This window comes from Talpa europaea (genome assembly GCF_964194135.1).
Source record: "Talpa europaea genome assembly, chromosome: 11".
Taxonomy (NCBI): domain Eukaryota; kingdom Metazoa; phylum Chordata; class Mammalia; order Eulipotyphla; family Talpidae; genus Talpa; species Talpa europaea.
In genome coordinates this window covers 22,847,201-22,864,516 of record NC_140078.1, presented here as the reverse complement: position 1 = coordinate 22,864,516, position 17,316 = coordinate 22,847,201, and the positions used below count along the sequence as shown (strand labels likewise).

General features: G+C 42.0%; 1 protein-coding gene across 1 annotated transcript in view; it reads right to left on the bottom strand.

The window, feature by feature from the left end:
• RPRD1B (regulation of nuclear pre-mRNA domain containing 1B) overlaps positions 1-1,655 on the bottom strand; it is a gene marked incomplete at both ends in the record, with an annotated part of 51,940 nt that extends 50,285 nt beyond the window's left edge. Inside the window, one exon of the mRNA XM_084248061.1 lies at positions 1,505-1,655. Within this exon, the coding sequence (XP_084104187.1) occupies positions 1,505-1,655 (151 nt within the window). The remainder of the gene's footprint in view (positions 1-1,504) is intronic.
• Between the last annotated feature and the right edge of the window lie 15,661 nt (positions 1,656-17,316).

Below are 17,316 nucleotides of genomic sequence, written 5' to 3'. Positions count from 1 at the left end.
CAAAGCACTTAATCTGTAACTTTATTAGCAGTCTCTTCTAGAGGGTCAGAACTGGGTCTCCTAAAAGAAGACTGCATGTTGGTATTTGCCAGACTGATGTAGTCTGAGATTCACCAGTTCTGAGGGCCTGAAAATTCCACTTAGCCACTTTAGTTTCCTCATCTGTTATTCCTTATCCCTTAAAATAAGGAATAAACACCTTATTCCTAAAAAAAAGATGACATCCCCATAACAAAGTTCCTTCCCGTGCTAAGTAAAAGGCCTACCACATACAGGCTGTCCAAAGCAGCACTAAGCTTCATTTCCTCAGCTTTTTGCTATGGAACTCACTTGGATTTCAGACATGTGCAGGTGCCCACCTTTCCCCATCAGTTAAGCAACTTGAAGGTAAACGCCCTTGCCTTAAGCTGTATAATCAGTGTTCCCATCTCCCCATGATTTACTGAATGTCTATACTGTGCCTGACACCATGTGGATTACCCTGTTTACTCCTCACCACAACCTGTTTGAGCCAGTTTTTCCTCCTCTATGAAGTTCCTACACCAAGGGCTCTGAGAATTTGAAAAATGACAACATAAATAAAGACATCAGTACTGTACCAGGTATATGATGAAGGCAGAGGAAATATCAATTATCATCATTTCTTTGTTACAGATAACAGAGGGACAGTCATTGAAGTGGAGTAAGATGGCAAAATGGCATGGTTAAATGGCAAAACCAGTCTTAAATTGAAGGCAGCTGGTCTCTGAAGTCAACGTGCTAACAAACGCCCAATCCAGGGCCCAATTCAGGGCCTGGCACACGCAGCAGGATGAGCTTGTATCCTGCCATATTCTGTGCACGGTCTACAATCAATGAAAGTTGTATGAGAAGAGGAGCTTGAGAAGTCAATTGAAGGTGTGGGGCCTCTTTACCTCTCTAAAATTTAGAAAGTAACTACTCGTTTCAAGGGGAGTTCTGAAGAGTGCCTGCTTGCAAAGGTCTTAGCATAGTCACTGGCACAGAATAGAGGTTCTGTAAGTGGCAAACATCATTGTCCTCATTTAACACATCAGAAAACAGAGGCAGAGAAATGAAGAAACTTGCCCAGTATCACTCAGCTGTTAAGTGGCTAAAGTCTTACTCCAGTCCACTGGCTCTTACGCCAAATCCCCACGGCACACAACAGGTTAGGGCCAGTATTCTCCAGAAGGCGCTGAATGCTACCAAGACGATAGTGGTCATAGGCGTCAGGAAGTCAAGAGGAAAATGGCTGGGTGTACTGAAGTCTGTGCGCCCCAGCCCTGACCTGAGGAACCTCAGACAAGAAGTACCTTAAAGCTTTCCTAGCTTCTGTTGCCTTCTCCAAGAAGTGGGAAACACTGTTTCCAACCTCACAAAAGCAATCAGATTCCCGGGTCTGGAAAGCAAGGCTCCCTTAAGAAGCTAGAAGGGACAGGAGAGTGGGTGGAGGAGAGCAAAAACTCCGAGGACGGTCCAAGAGGGTGGGATGGGGGTTGTTTACCTTTGCGAAGTTCACGGTGCCACACCGAGACGATGGGTCCCGCGTGCTTGCGGTGGTGGATGAGCCACAGGGACAAGGTCTGCACGCTCTGCTGAGAGTTGCTCAGCTCCGAGAGCTTCTTTTCCAGCGCCGACTCGGAGAAGGAGGACATGGTGGCGGCGGTAAAGCCCTGCAAGGAACGGCCTGAGCCACCCAGTGCAGCGGGAAGAGCGACGGCACGAGGCCGAGGCCTCACCAGACGGCCCGAGGGACTCCTTACTGACTGTCAGGCCGTCGGGAGGGGGGCCCCGGGGGGAGGGGATGGGTCTCCGCAGTAACAGCCGCCCGCGCCGCCGCCACAAGATGGCCACCGACCTCTCACCCCGCCGCGAGAGCGAGGTCAAAGGGCAAGGACCGGAGTAGCAGACCACTGGGAGGTACCAGAGCTGTAGAAAAAAATACCCTCCAGTGGCGTTGGCCTCCCTGAGCCTCGCTCAGGGCACTTCGAAAGCTACACACTGGGAAATGAGCGCAGTTCGGCGGTCTCCGGAAGGCGCTTTGACCGCTCGCGCCGGCACGCCGGCGCAGTAAGTCTCCTGGAATCCTTTCTCCCGCTCCTGCAGAACCTTTCTGGCGCGGTACGGCGCACTAGTTAGTGCGTCACTTCCGGCAGGGAGGAGGAGGCGGGACTGTGAGGGAAAGACTGGAAGACGAGGTAAGAGTGGCGGGAGTGAAGAGGGAGCCCAGTAACCCGGGGCCCTTAGAGTGGGGTCTTGAGGGGACACAGACGGAGAGCTCATGAGCCGGGCATGGAGGTGGGGAGCTTCCTCCCTCACCTGGCAGGCCCCAGATCGCGCTCTTAATCCATACATGATCTAGAGCCACCTCCCCAAAGCTGCTTTAGGATTCTGCCAAGCTGCCCACGTGCCCTTTTCACGCCTCCACGCCTTGCCTTTTGCAGTTCTTTATCCAAAGGTAACGTCCCCCTTCTCACCTGGTGGGCCCCCTCTTGGCCTCCAGGTTCGCCCGTTAATGTCCAGTTCTGATCTTTAGTTTGCGACAACACCTCCATGAAACACACATTTGTACTCTGGGTGGTTCTTTGGTTGCTTCTTTCAGGGAATTCTGTGTTTCCTTTACCTTATGGGGGGGATCTAGCTGACTGTTATCTCACCCTCCCTATAAGTCCACTGACCTCCTTTAAGAAACACTATTTGCGACTCTGATCCCTATTTCTTTTTTTTTTTTTAAGTTTCAACTTCCAGTTTATCAAACCAGCAGAGAAAATTTGCCATTCTAACTAATGTGGGAGTGACATAGGGGCATACAGGCATAAGCACTTTCCAGTTGTTGGCAGACTCCAATTAGTGTTACAGGGCAGGGGGTTTAGGAGCCTGTTTTGGGTCTTAGTGCACAACATTCTAGTTCACCTCTCCTCCAGACTAGAATCATCGTAATGAGCTAGACAGGTTTTCACATAGTAAATCATATAATCCTGTAACAAAGCCGTGAGATGTGTGTTGTGTTATTCCCTTTTGGCAAATAAGGAAACAGGCTCAGAGAGGTTAAATGACCTACACAAGATCACATAACTAAGATTGGAGGGGAGGACTGCATCTTAATTGGCCTCTTTTACCATAGCAGGTAATTTATAGCTGTTTGAGTAGATTAACACAAAAGAGGTGAACGGCTCAAAATCACAGTCAATGTCTAATCATAATTATAACCTAAGGATTTGAGTCCAGCTTTAGATCACCTTTCTGTCACCATACAGTCATGTACCACATGTAATGCAACAGTAATCCCTATAAATAACTTACCACCGAGGTCTGGGAAGTACATTCCATGACATGTAAGTTACACTCATGACATTCACACAACAAAATCCTCCTACTGCCCATTTCTCAGAACTTTGTCATTGACATATAATCTACTGAGCAAGTACTTTATATAGCAAGTTACTGTGTATTAAACACATTATTTTTTATGTATTCTGGTTTTAGTTTATAAATTTGTTATTTAATCCTTACAACAATCCTATTGCATGGGGATTGTTATCATTATTTGATCGATCAGAAAACATAAAACATGGTGGCTAACCTGTCAATGGTTACTGAGATGTAGTTAGAAATGACAGAGCCAGGATTCAAATCAAGGTTATATGATGTCTGGCCCCAAATTCTTCACTCCAGAGACAGATTCTAAGCAAACAGAGTCCATGTCCTTGGAAGCTTGCCTTTTATAGGGGAAAGTAGAGAAACATATGCAAGTATAAAATGAGTCAGAAAGTGATGCATGCCTTAAATAAAAAGCAAGGAGGGCTGGGGCTCCCCGGTGGTGCAGCGGTTGAGCGCTGGGCTGTGAAGCTGCCTGCAGCCTCTGCAGCGCCTGTTCGATCCCCGGCCACAGGTGAGGGTCCCACTTGGCACGCAGACCTCTTCTGCCACACCTGCTGCTCCCCTCAGCAGTGAATTTCATCAGTCTGTTCTGCTCCCTGCTCTGGCTCTGGTGAATTCTCTCATCCTTCCGCACTTCTGACTGTATCCAGTGCTTGTATACATAAATAAATAAATCTTTAAAAAAAAAAAAAAAAGCAAGGAGGGTAAAGGGGATGAGGAATGCATGCGTAGCAGATAGTCTGTTATACATGCTGGTCAAAGAAGGCCTCTCTGATACAGCGACATTTGATCAGAACCCTGAAAAAAATGAAAGAACACCATATATTTTTGTGGTAGAGTATTGTTCCAGGCAAATGGGAAGCCGTGTGCAAAATCCTCAGGTCAGATGGTTGTTGATATTTTTGAAGAACAAGGAAAACAAAAAAGCTGTAGTGATAATAACCAGAAGGCTGGAAATGAACTCAGAAAAGTAGTACGTGACCACATCACATGGGGATTTATAGACAGTAGTGAGGACTTTGAATGTTACTCTGTATGAAATGAGATTACTTTGGATGATTTTGAGAAAAGGAGCAGCACTGTGGCTAAGTAGAGGGTGTATTGTAAGGATGCAAGAGTAGAAGCAGAAGACCACTTGGACAGCTGTTACTCACATCAGGTTAGAGGTGATGAGAAAAGGTCAGGTTCAAGGGATATTTTAGAGAAAAGAGATAACAGGACTTGGTGACAAGTTACATAAGAAGCACAAAAGAAATATAAATATTTATATGACCCCAAGACTTTTAGCCTAAGCAGCCATAAAAATGTTTTCATTTACTGAATTGTGGAAATTGCTGATCTGGAGAGTAAGAGCAGTTTAGATTTGAATATGTCCAATTGTAAATGCCATTCCAAGCAGAGTTGTCTCATCAGCAAGTAGGTTTATGAGTCTGGAATTCAAGGAAGGGATCCGGTGTCATAGGGGGAAATAGATGTAAAAAGAAAAAGACTCGAGGTCTAGCACATTTCAACATTTAGAGGTTTGAAAACTGAGGATGGTGTAATCATGTGATTTTTCTTTAGCCTGTTATATTAATTACATGGATTGACTTAAATATTGGGCCCACCTGTATCATTGGAATAAATGCTACTTTTATATTTCCTGATATTTGGTTGAGAATTTTGCATCTGTATTCATGAGAGAAATTAGCGTGTAGGTTTCGCATGTGGTTTGGTTTTTCGTATTAGCCGTACTAGCTTCAGTAAATGGATTGGAAAGTGTTTCCTCCTCTTTTTCTACAAAGTTATGTAGAGTTAGTGTTGATTCTTCTTTAAATGTTTGATGGAAGCCCCACTGAAACCATCTGAGCCTGGAGAGTTCTTTCTTCTCTCTTTTTGGTGGGAGAGGGATAATTTTAAATGGACAAATTTGAGTTTATAGGAGTTATTAAGCTATTCAAATGATCTTTTTCATATTATGTGAATTGTAGCGGTTCGTGTTTCTTGAAGAATTTACTGTTTCCTCTAGGTTGTGAAATTTACATATATTCTAGAGTCTGTAGCCCTATCTCATTTCTTACTAGTATTGGTTTATGCACACGTGTGTGCACACTGCCTCTCACTCTCTCACATCAATCTTGCTAGAAGTTTGTCCATGCTAGAAGTTTGTCCAAAGAAAATCAGTTCTTTGTTTCATTGATTTTTCTCTATTTTTTTTGTTTGTTTTCAGTTTTATTGATTTCTACATTATTTTCTCCCCTCTGCTTACTTTGGATTTATTTTGTCTTTTGCTGGGTCCTTGAGGTGGGAAGTTTAGATTATTAACTTGAGACTTTTCCCCTTTTCTAATATGTGTATTTAGTACTAGGAATTTCCCTCTTGGCTTAACTACAGCTGTGTCCCTCATATTTTGATATGTTGTATTTTCATTTTCATTCATTTCCATGTATTTTTTTTCCTTGAAATTTCCTCTTATTTCTGTGGATTATTTAGAAATACGTTTTTAGTTTCCAGGTGTTTTACAGGTTTGTTTGTTGTTTTTTTTTTCTGTTACCTCTGTTACTGATTTCTAGTTTGAGTCTGTTGTGGTTGGGAAATCCACTCTGTCTGATATCATTTCTTTTAAATTTGTTTCTTCAAGAAATTGAAAGAATTTGGTGGGGGGTGCGGCAACTATAGTATAACACAAGTCACTTTCTCAAGCGTTCTATAGAGGACAGCTATAAACAATAACTCTAAATGAATCTAGAGTGATTTCTGGAAAGTCTCCTTAATTCCTCTCCTCCTTCTATTTTGTATACTTAATGTTCTGCAGCACTCTCCCCTTTGCAGGGAGATATTCTCCAGAGAACTTTGTATCTCCTGCCCCTCTTCTAGAAGTTAGCATAGTATAGGACACATTATATATACTAAGGAAACATTTCTAGATATCGGAAAGAATAAACAGGAAGCGACAAAACTTCGGAGTATGCTGAAGGTTTAATGTTTATCCAGCTTCTTGTGCTCATTTATTAAACAAACTATGAGTGGGAACTACTTGGCAGACACTGTACCAGATGCTGGGGAAACCAAAAGTAAAGCTGCAACACTGAAAAAAGATACCATTTGCTTAGGGAGACAAATAAACCAGCCATTTTAATCCAAGACAGTAGACTTCCAGCATATTCTTAACTTTACTGCCAGATGGATTATTGAACAAGTATGTTTTTAATCACCTTACTCCTGTTCTTCAGAAGACAGTATATGTGGTATGTACAGTACAGGATTCTCACACCTGAGTGGCATTAGACTGACTTTGCAAGAATACTTGTTTGCAAGATTGCAAGAATACCTATTTCCCTGCCTTTCACCACATATAGATTCTGAGTCAGTAAATCTGGTAGATCTGGTGTGGGGCTCAATAATCTGTACTTATGTTGTTCCCTTTGGCTGACTATAATCAATCAGGTTGGGAACTTCTAGTGGAGTGGAAAAAGCCTTTGGAGTCAGACAAGCTGAGATGAATTCTAGGTCTGGCACTGCTTGTTCTGTGACCTAGGGTATCACTTAACATCTCTGTGCCTTTTGTTACTTAGCTTGTGCACACAGAGTTTATCTACAAAAATATCTACACATTGCCTGATGTGTCATTTTTTCCCCCCAACAAATACTAATTCTCTTCTATTCAAGAGCTTGCGTTAGCAGTTCTTATGTTTGAACTTCTCTTCTGGGCTCTAAACCCAGAATAAGCTGTTTATTCAGAATTAGAAGTTTTGGAGACTGTCTTATCACCAAGTTTATCAATTGAAGAAACAGATTTAAAGCTCTAGCCAGATACTTCTAGAGCTAAAACTAGAATCCAGATTGTCAGATTCACATTTTCATACTTATTCTGTTCATATCCTAGGAATAACCTATAACATGACTGGAGTATAGCCAAGATCTAGAACTCTGATTGCCCCTGGGAATGAGTCTAGCAAGATCCTCACACGGTAGAGGAAATCAACTACCTTTAGAAATAACTTCCCCTAAGGGATAACTTATCCAGAATCCAGCTAAGTCACTGATATCAACACTCTCCCAATGAGAGAACCCGACTTTGGACCATGCATAGCTGTTGATTCAGCAAGCATTTCTTGAATGCCTGCTCTATGCAAGAGCAACAAAATAAGCCTGTTAAATATCACTGCTCTCATAGAGCCTATATTCTAATGAGGGGAGAGGAACAATAAATAAATAGGTAGACAGTCTGGTTTGATGGGTGGTACTAAATGCTATGGAGGAAAATTTAAGAGGGGAAACAAGATAGGGAGCGCCAAGTGGGAAGGAGTGAGGGTGGATTGCACTTTTAGATAGGGGTGATCAGAGTAGGCTGCAGAATCAACATTTAAGCATAGTCCTGAAAGATGTGTGAGAAGGAGCCATGTGGATATATGACTGAGCAGCAAATACAAAGGTCCCAGCAAGTTACCTCATGGGAATGTCACCCTCTGTGAGGCACGACTCACTTGCCATGAAGCTGCTTTGGCACCAGCCTTGTCCCTGACTTTATGAGGGACTATGACTTCTCTCCCATGTGGCCTTTGCTTGTGACAGGAATTTTACCTTGAGCAGCCTTCCCACACAGCCTCAAGTGTGTCATCCCTCACCTCCACACAAATCCTTCTCCCTCCGTGAATACCTCCTTGTTGGTGTTTGTTCTTTTTCCAGATTCCATTTGCACTTTCCCCCCTCTACTTTTGGTTTATTTCTTGATTGTTGATATAGTGAGTACCTAATGATCTACCATCTTATTCTTTAAGTGTCTATTATAATAAAGTATCACAGCCTGTGCTATGCCAGTGGTCTCATTTGTCTTCACCACCTGTACTCTGTGACCCAGAGATTTTTATGACAAGGCAGAAAGAAGTGGAATGGGGAAGAAGGAACTGCCAGGGGAGATGGGTTCACTTACGTGCTATATCTGAATTCAAATCTCTCCCTTTACCTCTTCAGGGCCTATTTTCCACAGAAGGGGTACATACAACTTGGGAAGGTTTAGATGGCCATTAGAAGTCAGGATTTGGTTATCCAGGCTTGGATTTAGTCCTATACTGCCTGCCATAGTTGAACTCCGGGTGGTTTTTTCCACTCACCCAGAAAATCAACTTGTTTTGAATGCCTCATCCCAGTACTACCTTCTGGGCCAGAATTCCCGTTGCTATCAATTATATAAACATCAAACTTTGCAACACCACTTTTAATAATCAGGGTTGCATTTTATAGGAATAGGATCTAGGACTCATAAGACTTTACCTCTCTAAACAATTCCTTCTGTAATTGATGTATTGTCACACAAGTGTAATTTCATGATCATCCCATAAAGTTATATGATTGCCTTTTATAGTCAGGTCAGGGTAGCAGTTATACTGCCTTCCTTACCTAAACCAGAAAACTGACATATATTTTTGAGCCTATGGCCCATTCTTTTAAAGATCTCTGATTGTGGTAAATCTTCATCTGCACAGTATCCCACTGAGAGAATACCACAAGTTATCCATTCTCCTGGAGATGGGCATTCAGGAATTTCTCTTTGGGGGCAGTTGTGGGCTAATGTATTCCAGAATACATCTTTCGGTAAATTTATGTATGTATTTCTGTTAGGTATGTGTATATCAAGCAGTGGAATTATTATCACAGGGCAACATATGTTACCTTTAAAGTAATGGTTATTGCCAAAGGGTTTTCCAAAGTAGTTGTACCAATTGACATTGTATAATCAGCACTGAGAATTCTAGTTGCTTAATATCCTTGCCAACACCTAGGCTTGTTTCTTTGTTTACTTTTCAGTTTGGCCTTCTAGCAGGTGTATAATGCTATTTTGTTATGTTTTTTAACTGCATTTTCCTGACTTATGATGTTGAATATATTTTCATATGTTTATTGACCACTTGGATAGCCTCTCGTGATATGTCTTTTGAAGTCTTTTTCCACATGTTTCTGTTGGTTTTTTTCCCTTCATAATTTATGAAAAAATCCTTTATAGATATGAATGTTTTGTCAGATATATAGCAAATAACTTTTCTCACTTTATGCCTTGTCTTTTCACTCTTAATAGTGTCTTGATGAAAAGTGTTTCTTAATTTTAATGTAGTCCTACTTATCCTTTTTTTTAATGGCTAGCCCTTTTTTGTTTGCTGCTTAAGAAATCATTGCTACTTCAAGATTACAAAGATGTTCTCTGTTTTCTTCAGAAAGCTTCATTGTTTTATATTTCTCACTTACATCTGGTGTGAGAGGGAATCAAGACTTTTTTCTGCTATATGGATAGCCAACACTTAATTGCAAAGACCTTTCTTTCCCCTAGTTAATGCTGGTATCTCATTGGTCAGATATGAGAGTCAATATCTGGATTCTATTATATTGTGGGGGCTGTTTGTAGACTCTATTCCATTCCATTAATCTCTTTTTCCTTCTTTATGCCAGTAGCATGCTACCTTTAATTATTGTACCTTTCAGTAAATCTTGAAATCAGATAGTGTAAGAATTTACACTGCCACAATTGCAGCCACTCTTCTTGGATGTGTGCTTCTTGCTGTGTTAGGAGTTTAAATGTATCAAATTTGGAATCAATCATGTTACTTTCTACAAAAATCCTACTGGATTTTGATTGGATGGGATTATGTTGACTCTATCACTGGTTCTCATTCAAGGGTGATTTTTTTGCCCTTCACAGGATATTTGGCAGTGTCTGGAGACATTTTTGGTTCTTGTACCTGGCAGGGTTGTTGCGCGGGGTGGGTGGACACGGGGGGAGGGTATGCTGCTGGCATTTGGTGGACAGAGGCCAAATATGCTACTAAATGTCCCATAATGTACAAGACAGCCCTCTCCCAACAAATAGTGATCTACTCAAAATGTCAGCAGTACCACTGTTGAGAAACTGAATTAATATAATCACTCTTATGGTTGGTCTTCTCTGTACCCTCTTACTGTTTTCTATTTGAACTAGTCAGTAGTTTTGCCTCTTTTCATTTTCTCCATTTTTTACCACCCTCTTGATTAATTGAAAATAATTATTATCTCCAGGCCTCCCAGTGGCGCAGTGGTTGAGCGCAGGGTTGCAAAGTTGCCCGCAGCCTCTGCAGCGCCGGTTCCATCCCCGGCCACTGGGCGAGGGTCCCACATGGCGCGCAGACCTCTCCTGCCGCCCGCTGCTCCCCTCAGCAGTGTATTTCGTCACTCTGCCTGTTCTGCTATCCGCTGTGGCTCTGGTGAATTCTCTCACCCTCCTGCGCTTCTGACTGTACCCAGTGCTTGCATAAATAAATCTTAAAAAAAAAAAAAGAAAGAAAAGATTTATTATCTCCTTTTTTACTCCCCTCTGAACTTGTTTTGTATATATTTTATATTTATTTTGGAGCTACCTTACAAAATTCAGCATGCTTTCTGGATATGTTACAGTCTAATAAAATTATTTTACTATTTCCTGGTAGTCTAGACCCTTAGAACACTTAACTCCATTTACTCCTCTTCTCATGCCTTTTGTAAATTATTATCTTGCATTTTAGTTTTATATAAAAATATACCTGCATATATATATGCTTAAATTACAAAAGACATAGTAATTATTGCTTTGTACAGTAGATTCCTTTCTACTGACCTATTCCACTGCCTATTCCACCTATTCCTTTTATGTTTCCTTATGTTTTCTCCCTTTATATTTTCTTTTAGTGCAAGCCTGATAACAATGAATTCCCATAGTTTTTGTTTGTCTAAAAACATCTTTATGTTATTGTTAGCTTTGAGAAATGCTTTTGTAGGGTGTAGAAGTCTGGATTGGTAGTTATTTTCTTTTAGTGCTGTCAAGATGTCATTCTGTTGTCTTGTGGGTGGCAACATTTCCATGAAGTTAGTTGTCAGTTTTATGTTCTATACTTTTAGGACTTTTCTGTTTTTTAGTTTTCCACAGTTTGAATGTGATGTGTCTGTGTATCTTTCTCTTTTTGTATTTGTCAGCTTGGAGTTTGCTGAACTTGAATCTGTGGGTTCCTCTTTCATGTGATTTGGACCATTCTCAACCATTATCTGTCTGAATATTGTGCCTACTTACTCTCTATGCTTTTGATTTTCTGGAACTCATTTTGTTCACATGTGTGACTTTTCAGTATATCCCATGTGTCTTTTATGTTCTTACCTGTGTTTACTGTTTTTGTTTATTTGCACGAGTTTAGGTAATTTTTATTAACTTTTCTTCCACTTCTTAATCTTGTCTTCTGCTAAGTCAAATTTGCTGTTAAAACCGTATTCTGAGGTCTTGTACTGCATTTCTCAGTTCTAGAATGTCACTTTGATTTTTTAATATATTCTTACTAATTCTGGGGTGAAATTCCTTCTCCTTTTCATTGCCATTGTCTGTTTTTCCTTAGTTATTTTAATGTCTGCTAACTCCAATATTTTCATCATCTGAGGTTCTGTTTCTTTTGTCCTTTTTTTTTTCCTCTTGATTATCCGTTATATGGATTGCTTCTTAAGGAGTCCTTAAAATTCTTTTTTTTAAAGATTTATTTATGGGCCTCCCCAGTGGCGCAGCGGTTGAGCGCTGGGTTGCGAAGCTGCCCGCGGCCTCTGCGGCGCCGGTTCGATCCCCAGCTGCTCCCCGGCCACCGGAGGAGGGTCCCACATGGTGCGCAGACCTCTCCTGCCACCCGCTGCTCCCCTCAGCCGTGTACTTTGGTCCTTCTGCCTGCTCTGCTCCCTGCTCTGGCTCTGGTGAATTCTCTCACCCTCCCGCGCTTCTGACTGTACACAGTGCATGTACAAACAAACAAACAAATAAATAAATAAAAATACATGCCTCTTTAAAAAAAAAAAAAAAGATTTATTTATTTATGCATACAAGAGCTGGGGTACAGGCCAGAGATGGGGCGGGGGTGAGAGGACTCACCAGAGATAGAGTGGGGAACAGAACAGGCAGACTGACTGAAATACACTGCTGAGGGGAGCACCAGGCGAGTCAGGAGAGGTCTGCTGCGCCTTGTGGGTTGCTCCCTGGCCAGCTGGGGATCAAACTCGTGCTGCAGTGGCTGAGGATTGCTTCACAGTGCAGTGCTTAACCCCTTGCGCCACCAGGGAGGCCCGGTAAAATTCTTTATTGTGTGCTACACATTATAAAAAAGAATCACAGTAGCTTCATATAATATTATCTTGTACCAGAGAGGCTTCCCTTTTTCCTGTTAGGTACATAGAATGGAGAGCTGGGTACTTCAGTCCCATCAGAGGTTGAGCTGGGTCACTCTGGGTTGCAATCCTGGTAAAGTTCAATGTTACTCTGGTTCATCCTTGTCGTAAATAGTATGATCCTCTAGGAGTTTCATTTGAGAGCTTATCAGGCCATTTGTCTCCTTGCCCTTGAAAGACTGTGACCTTGAAAAGCCTATAAAATCCTTTGGAGGGGTTCAGCTTTGTCTTTTGCTTACCACTTCACATAGCTTCAAAATTTGGCAAATGTCTCAGAGAAAAACCAGTCAAGTATTTAAGATCCCTCAAACCTTTTTGGCTTTAAAGAATGCCAGAATTTCTACTGGTTTCTTTATCTCTGCGTAGCCCTTTCTTCCAGAAGTCGTGTATTTAGAGATCCCCGAAGACGAGTTTTGTCCCTCCAGTTCCACATGGCAACATTAAAAAGCATTGTCATTTCTCTTTCCTTGGTGAGAGCCCTCAGCCTACTCTCATGACACCTGACACCTTGAGCCTGAGCTCATGTCCAAGATCCGCAAACAACATTAACAACAGCAAATAGCTATTGATAATTGACTCTCTGAACAGTATGAGGAGCAACATATTGCTTACTAGAATATTAATCCATCTAACCCTTAGTCTAATAGTCTACAACTATTTGTTGCTTTAAGAAATGATTTTTATAATTTTTCTGATTTTCTAATTAGCATGAGTGTTAGACTGCTATACCCTGCTGTATCCTACTTGAAAGCAAAATCAATGCAGGTGTTTTTTGAGGGCTTATCATGTGTCAGATGCCCTTCTTGGTTCTAAATATGGGATTGCTGAGTCTAAAGTAGGTAAGACAGGGCCTCCCCTGGTGGCGCAGGCAATTGAGCGCAGCGCTGTGAAGCTGTTCGCAGCCTCTGAGTGCGGGTTCAATCCCAGCCAGCCGGCGAGGGTCCCACATGGCGCAGCAGACCTCTCCTGTCTTGCCCACTGCTCTCCTCAGCAGTGTATTTCGTCAGTCTGCCTGTTCTGTTCCTCGCTCTGTCTCTGGTGAATCCTCACCCTCCCGTGCATCTGGTCTGTACCCTGGATCTTGTATAAATAAACAAATAAATCTTAAAAAAAATAATAAAAACAAAATAGGTAAGACAGGCATACACAAATACTACAGCATGCTAAATACTGTAACAGTGGTATACATGTTGGTAGGACAGAGAGGGCAAATTGAAATAGCTGCTTAGGAAGTTTTATATTTTTACATGGTTAGGTTAGTGTTGAAGGGGCCAAGCAGCAAGGAGTGAGGTTGGTGACATAGACAGGGGCCTGATGGTGAAGGATACCGTAGGCCATGGTAAAATGGTGTTTGCACTTTATGCAGGCTATGGAGAATTTTTAGTGTGGAGAAGAGTGATTAGATTTTTGTTTTAGAAAGATTACTTATATACCAGCGTGAAAAGTGGATTCAAGAAGAGCAAGCACACAAGGCAAGGGACCAGAGAGCAAACTATTACAGCCGGCCCAAGGTCAAATAACTTGTCATCATCAGTAGATTTTAAAGATAGGGAAGGAGCAGAACTGACAAAAGTAAGAGGAATGGTAGAATTAAGATGAAGGTGAAAGAAAGTAGAGATTTCTTTGATTTCTAGTACAGGTCAAGACTATCAATCAAAAGGAATACAGAAGTAAAAGCAAGAAAGAAAGATTTCAGTTTGGGATATATTTCTTGTCCCCATTTCATTAGCTCTATTAAAGTTTTTGTCAAAATTTGAGAACATAGTTGAAGGTACCCCGTGTAACCATCTTGAAAGTCCTGAAATGAGGGCCTCCCTGGTGGTGCAAGAGTTAAGACGCAACCTATGGGGCTGTCCGCAGCCCCTGCAGCACGAGTTTGATCCCCAGCCAGCCAGAAAGCAACCCATATGGTGCAGCAGACCTCTCCTGACTTGCCTGCTGCTGCCCTCAGCAGTGTACTTCAGTCAATCTGCCTGTTCTGTTCCCCACTCTGTCTCTGGTGAATTCTTTCACCACCACCACCTCCCCCCACCCAACACACACACCTCTGGCCTGTCCCCTAGCTCTTGTATGCATAAATAAATAAATCTTTTTTAAAAAAGAAGTCCTGGGCCTCCCCTGGTGGCGCAGCAGTTGAGTGCTGGGCTACGAAGCTGCCCGCAGCCTCTGCAGTGCCAGTTTGATCCCCGGCGGCTGGCGAGGGTCCCACATGGCACAACAGACCTCTCCTGCTGTGCCCACTGCTCCCCTCAGCAGTATATTTCATCAGTCTGCCTGTTCTGTTCCCCACTCTGGCTCTGGTGAATTCTCTTACCCTCCCACACTTCTGACTGTACCCAGTGCTTGTATAAATAAATAAATAAATCTTTTTTTAAAAAATTACTTTAAAAAAAAAAAGTCCTGAAATGAGAGATTCAGACACCAGGCCATTGACCTCACCTCCTTTAACCAGACTCCCTGACTTTACATGTTTTTTGTTTTTTTTTTATAGTGGGCTTCCCCTTAGACATCTATAAAGAAAGTTTCCATCATCATTAGTTATAGGCCTCTATTTGGAGTGTTTGTTTTGGCCTCCCTTTGAACAGAGTCCCTTCTTAAGTATTTCCTCTATAGGGCATATGGTGATAATATCTCTGAATCTCCTGTCCTGACAGGATTATAAAATTTCCTAAACAGCCATTGCAATTTGCTCTCTCTGTCCTACCAACATATATACCACTATGAAAGTATTTAGCATGCCGTAGTATTTGTGTATGTATTATTTGTGAGTATGTTGGCTGTGTATAGGGCTTGGGAGCCATAGACCTTTATTGGCAGTCAGCACATGCTGGAATACAGTGTCTTCTATTATCCATTGTTACAAACGAGAAGTCCAAAGCCAGTCTCTTTTTATTTTATAAGTTATTTGTTGTTTCTTCCTTGAAAGCACAAGGAATCAATCTTTAGAAATTTTTCCAAAATATGACTAGGCATAAGTCTCTTCAATATCCAGATAAGTCATTTTGAAGCTTAAGGAAATGTGTCAGGTACTTATTTGTTTTAGCCCTTCTATCTGTTGCTTTTCACATTCCAGAATTCCCAGCAATTTACATGTTAGTTCTCCCCAATCTACCTTCCAAGTCTCACAATTTCCATTTCTTTGTATTCCTGCTTAGTGTCTTGAAAAAGCTCTACTAGATCTTCCAAGCCTGGTACTGGGTCTCAGTAATTAACAATCCTTTTTCCCCCATCCCAGCTTTCTGGGTGTGGAAAATCATTCTTTTTAATTCTTAGAAATATCTTTTGTTTTGTAATTGAACTTTGTTATTGGTCTTACTGTTTTTCGAATTCTTGACTGTGTCCTTCAGTGGGTCTGTTGATTTAAGATTCACCACCTCAAAGGGGGCTCTGTTGGCTTTTCCTACTTCTAGGACTGCTAAGCCCCATTTACTGGTTATCTTCCTTTCCTTCTGTACCTCAGACTCGGGGTGGCACAGCAGCTTCTAGGGGACATTGGTGTATGAGCCAGTGTGCAGATGGGATGTCAGTAGTCCCCAGCCAAGCTTTCTGGCATCCATACCTACACTCTCCTAGCCTGAGAGAGGGAAGAGTTGAGCTTCTTCCCCTTTGGTGCCTCTTTTGGTACATAAAGATATCCCCATCCAGAAACCTCACAAAGGTCAGCTCTACCCTTCCTCATGGGGGTCAGTGGAGCTCTGTGGACTAGACTCTCTCCAAAGTATTAAGTCTGATTGTTGCCTGCTGAACCTTCTCCTGACCCAAAGGGAAATCCCATCATTAGCTCTCTCTGCACTGATCTGGCACCACTTCACCTACCAACCCTGTACTGAACTGTAGGAGGGCTCATTGGATTAGGGACAGGGAGAGACAACAGAGATGTTTTCTTATGATCATCTAATCGGAATCCCCCAGCAAGTAGAGCCAGAAAAAGAGGGAGAGGTTGGGGGAGGGAGATAATGAAGGAGGGATGAAGGGAGGGAGGGACACAAGAACAAAACTAGATGATCTCTAAGCCTCCATCCAAAGCCAACGTTTTATAGTTGTGCACATTATGGTCTCCTGCTTCAGTCCATTTCCCAGTACCCTTGGCCCACACTTTGTTGTCTTCCCAGCACGCTCTCCCTTCCCAAAGGGAATATTTGAGACTTTTATTTCTCTCCTCAAGTTCTCTCTTTAACCCCCTTCTTGTCTACTGTCAGCCCATGACTTTGAATTTCTCCTGACAGAGAAAACAGACACTAACTAGTATTAAGATGCTCAGCTTCTTTGCTTGCCTGTGAACTACCTGCTGCCCATCTCCATCCTGCTTGAATCTCTTTTCCCAGGGTTTTTGAGTTTACACTCCTAATTTTCCCATCCCTCTGGTTACTTCCTTTTATTTTGTTTTGCTACAATCTTTCTTCCATATTACTGAGTGTCAGGGGCTCCTTTTGGTGCATAAAGTTGAACATATCACCCATGCTTAAAACATCTGCATGGCAAGAATAGGCAAAGCTAATCTATAGTGATAGAAGACAGAATAGTGGCTACCTCTAGACAGGGGAAATAGAAATTGATTGCAGAGGGGCATGAGGGAGCCTTCTGAGGGGGCTATTTAATTCTATATCTTGTTTTGGATAGTGGTTAGTTGGGTCTCTACAAATATACAAATCCACTACTCTGTAAAGACTAGTGCATTTTACTCTATGATTGTTATATTTTCATTAAAAAAGCTAAAACCTTCAGTGGCTTTCCATCACTACCACAGGTTAAAATCCA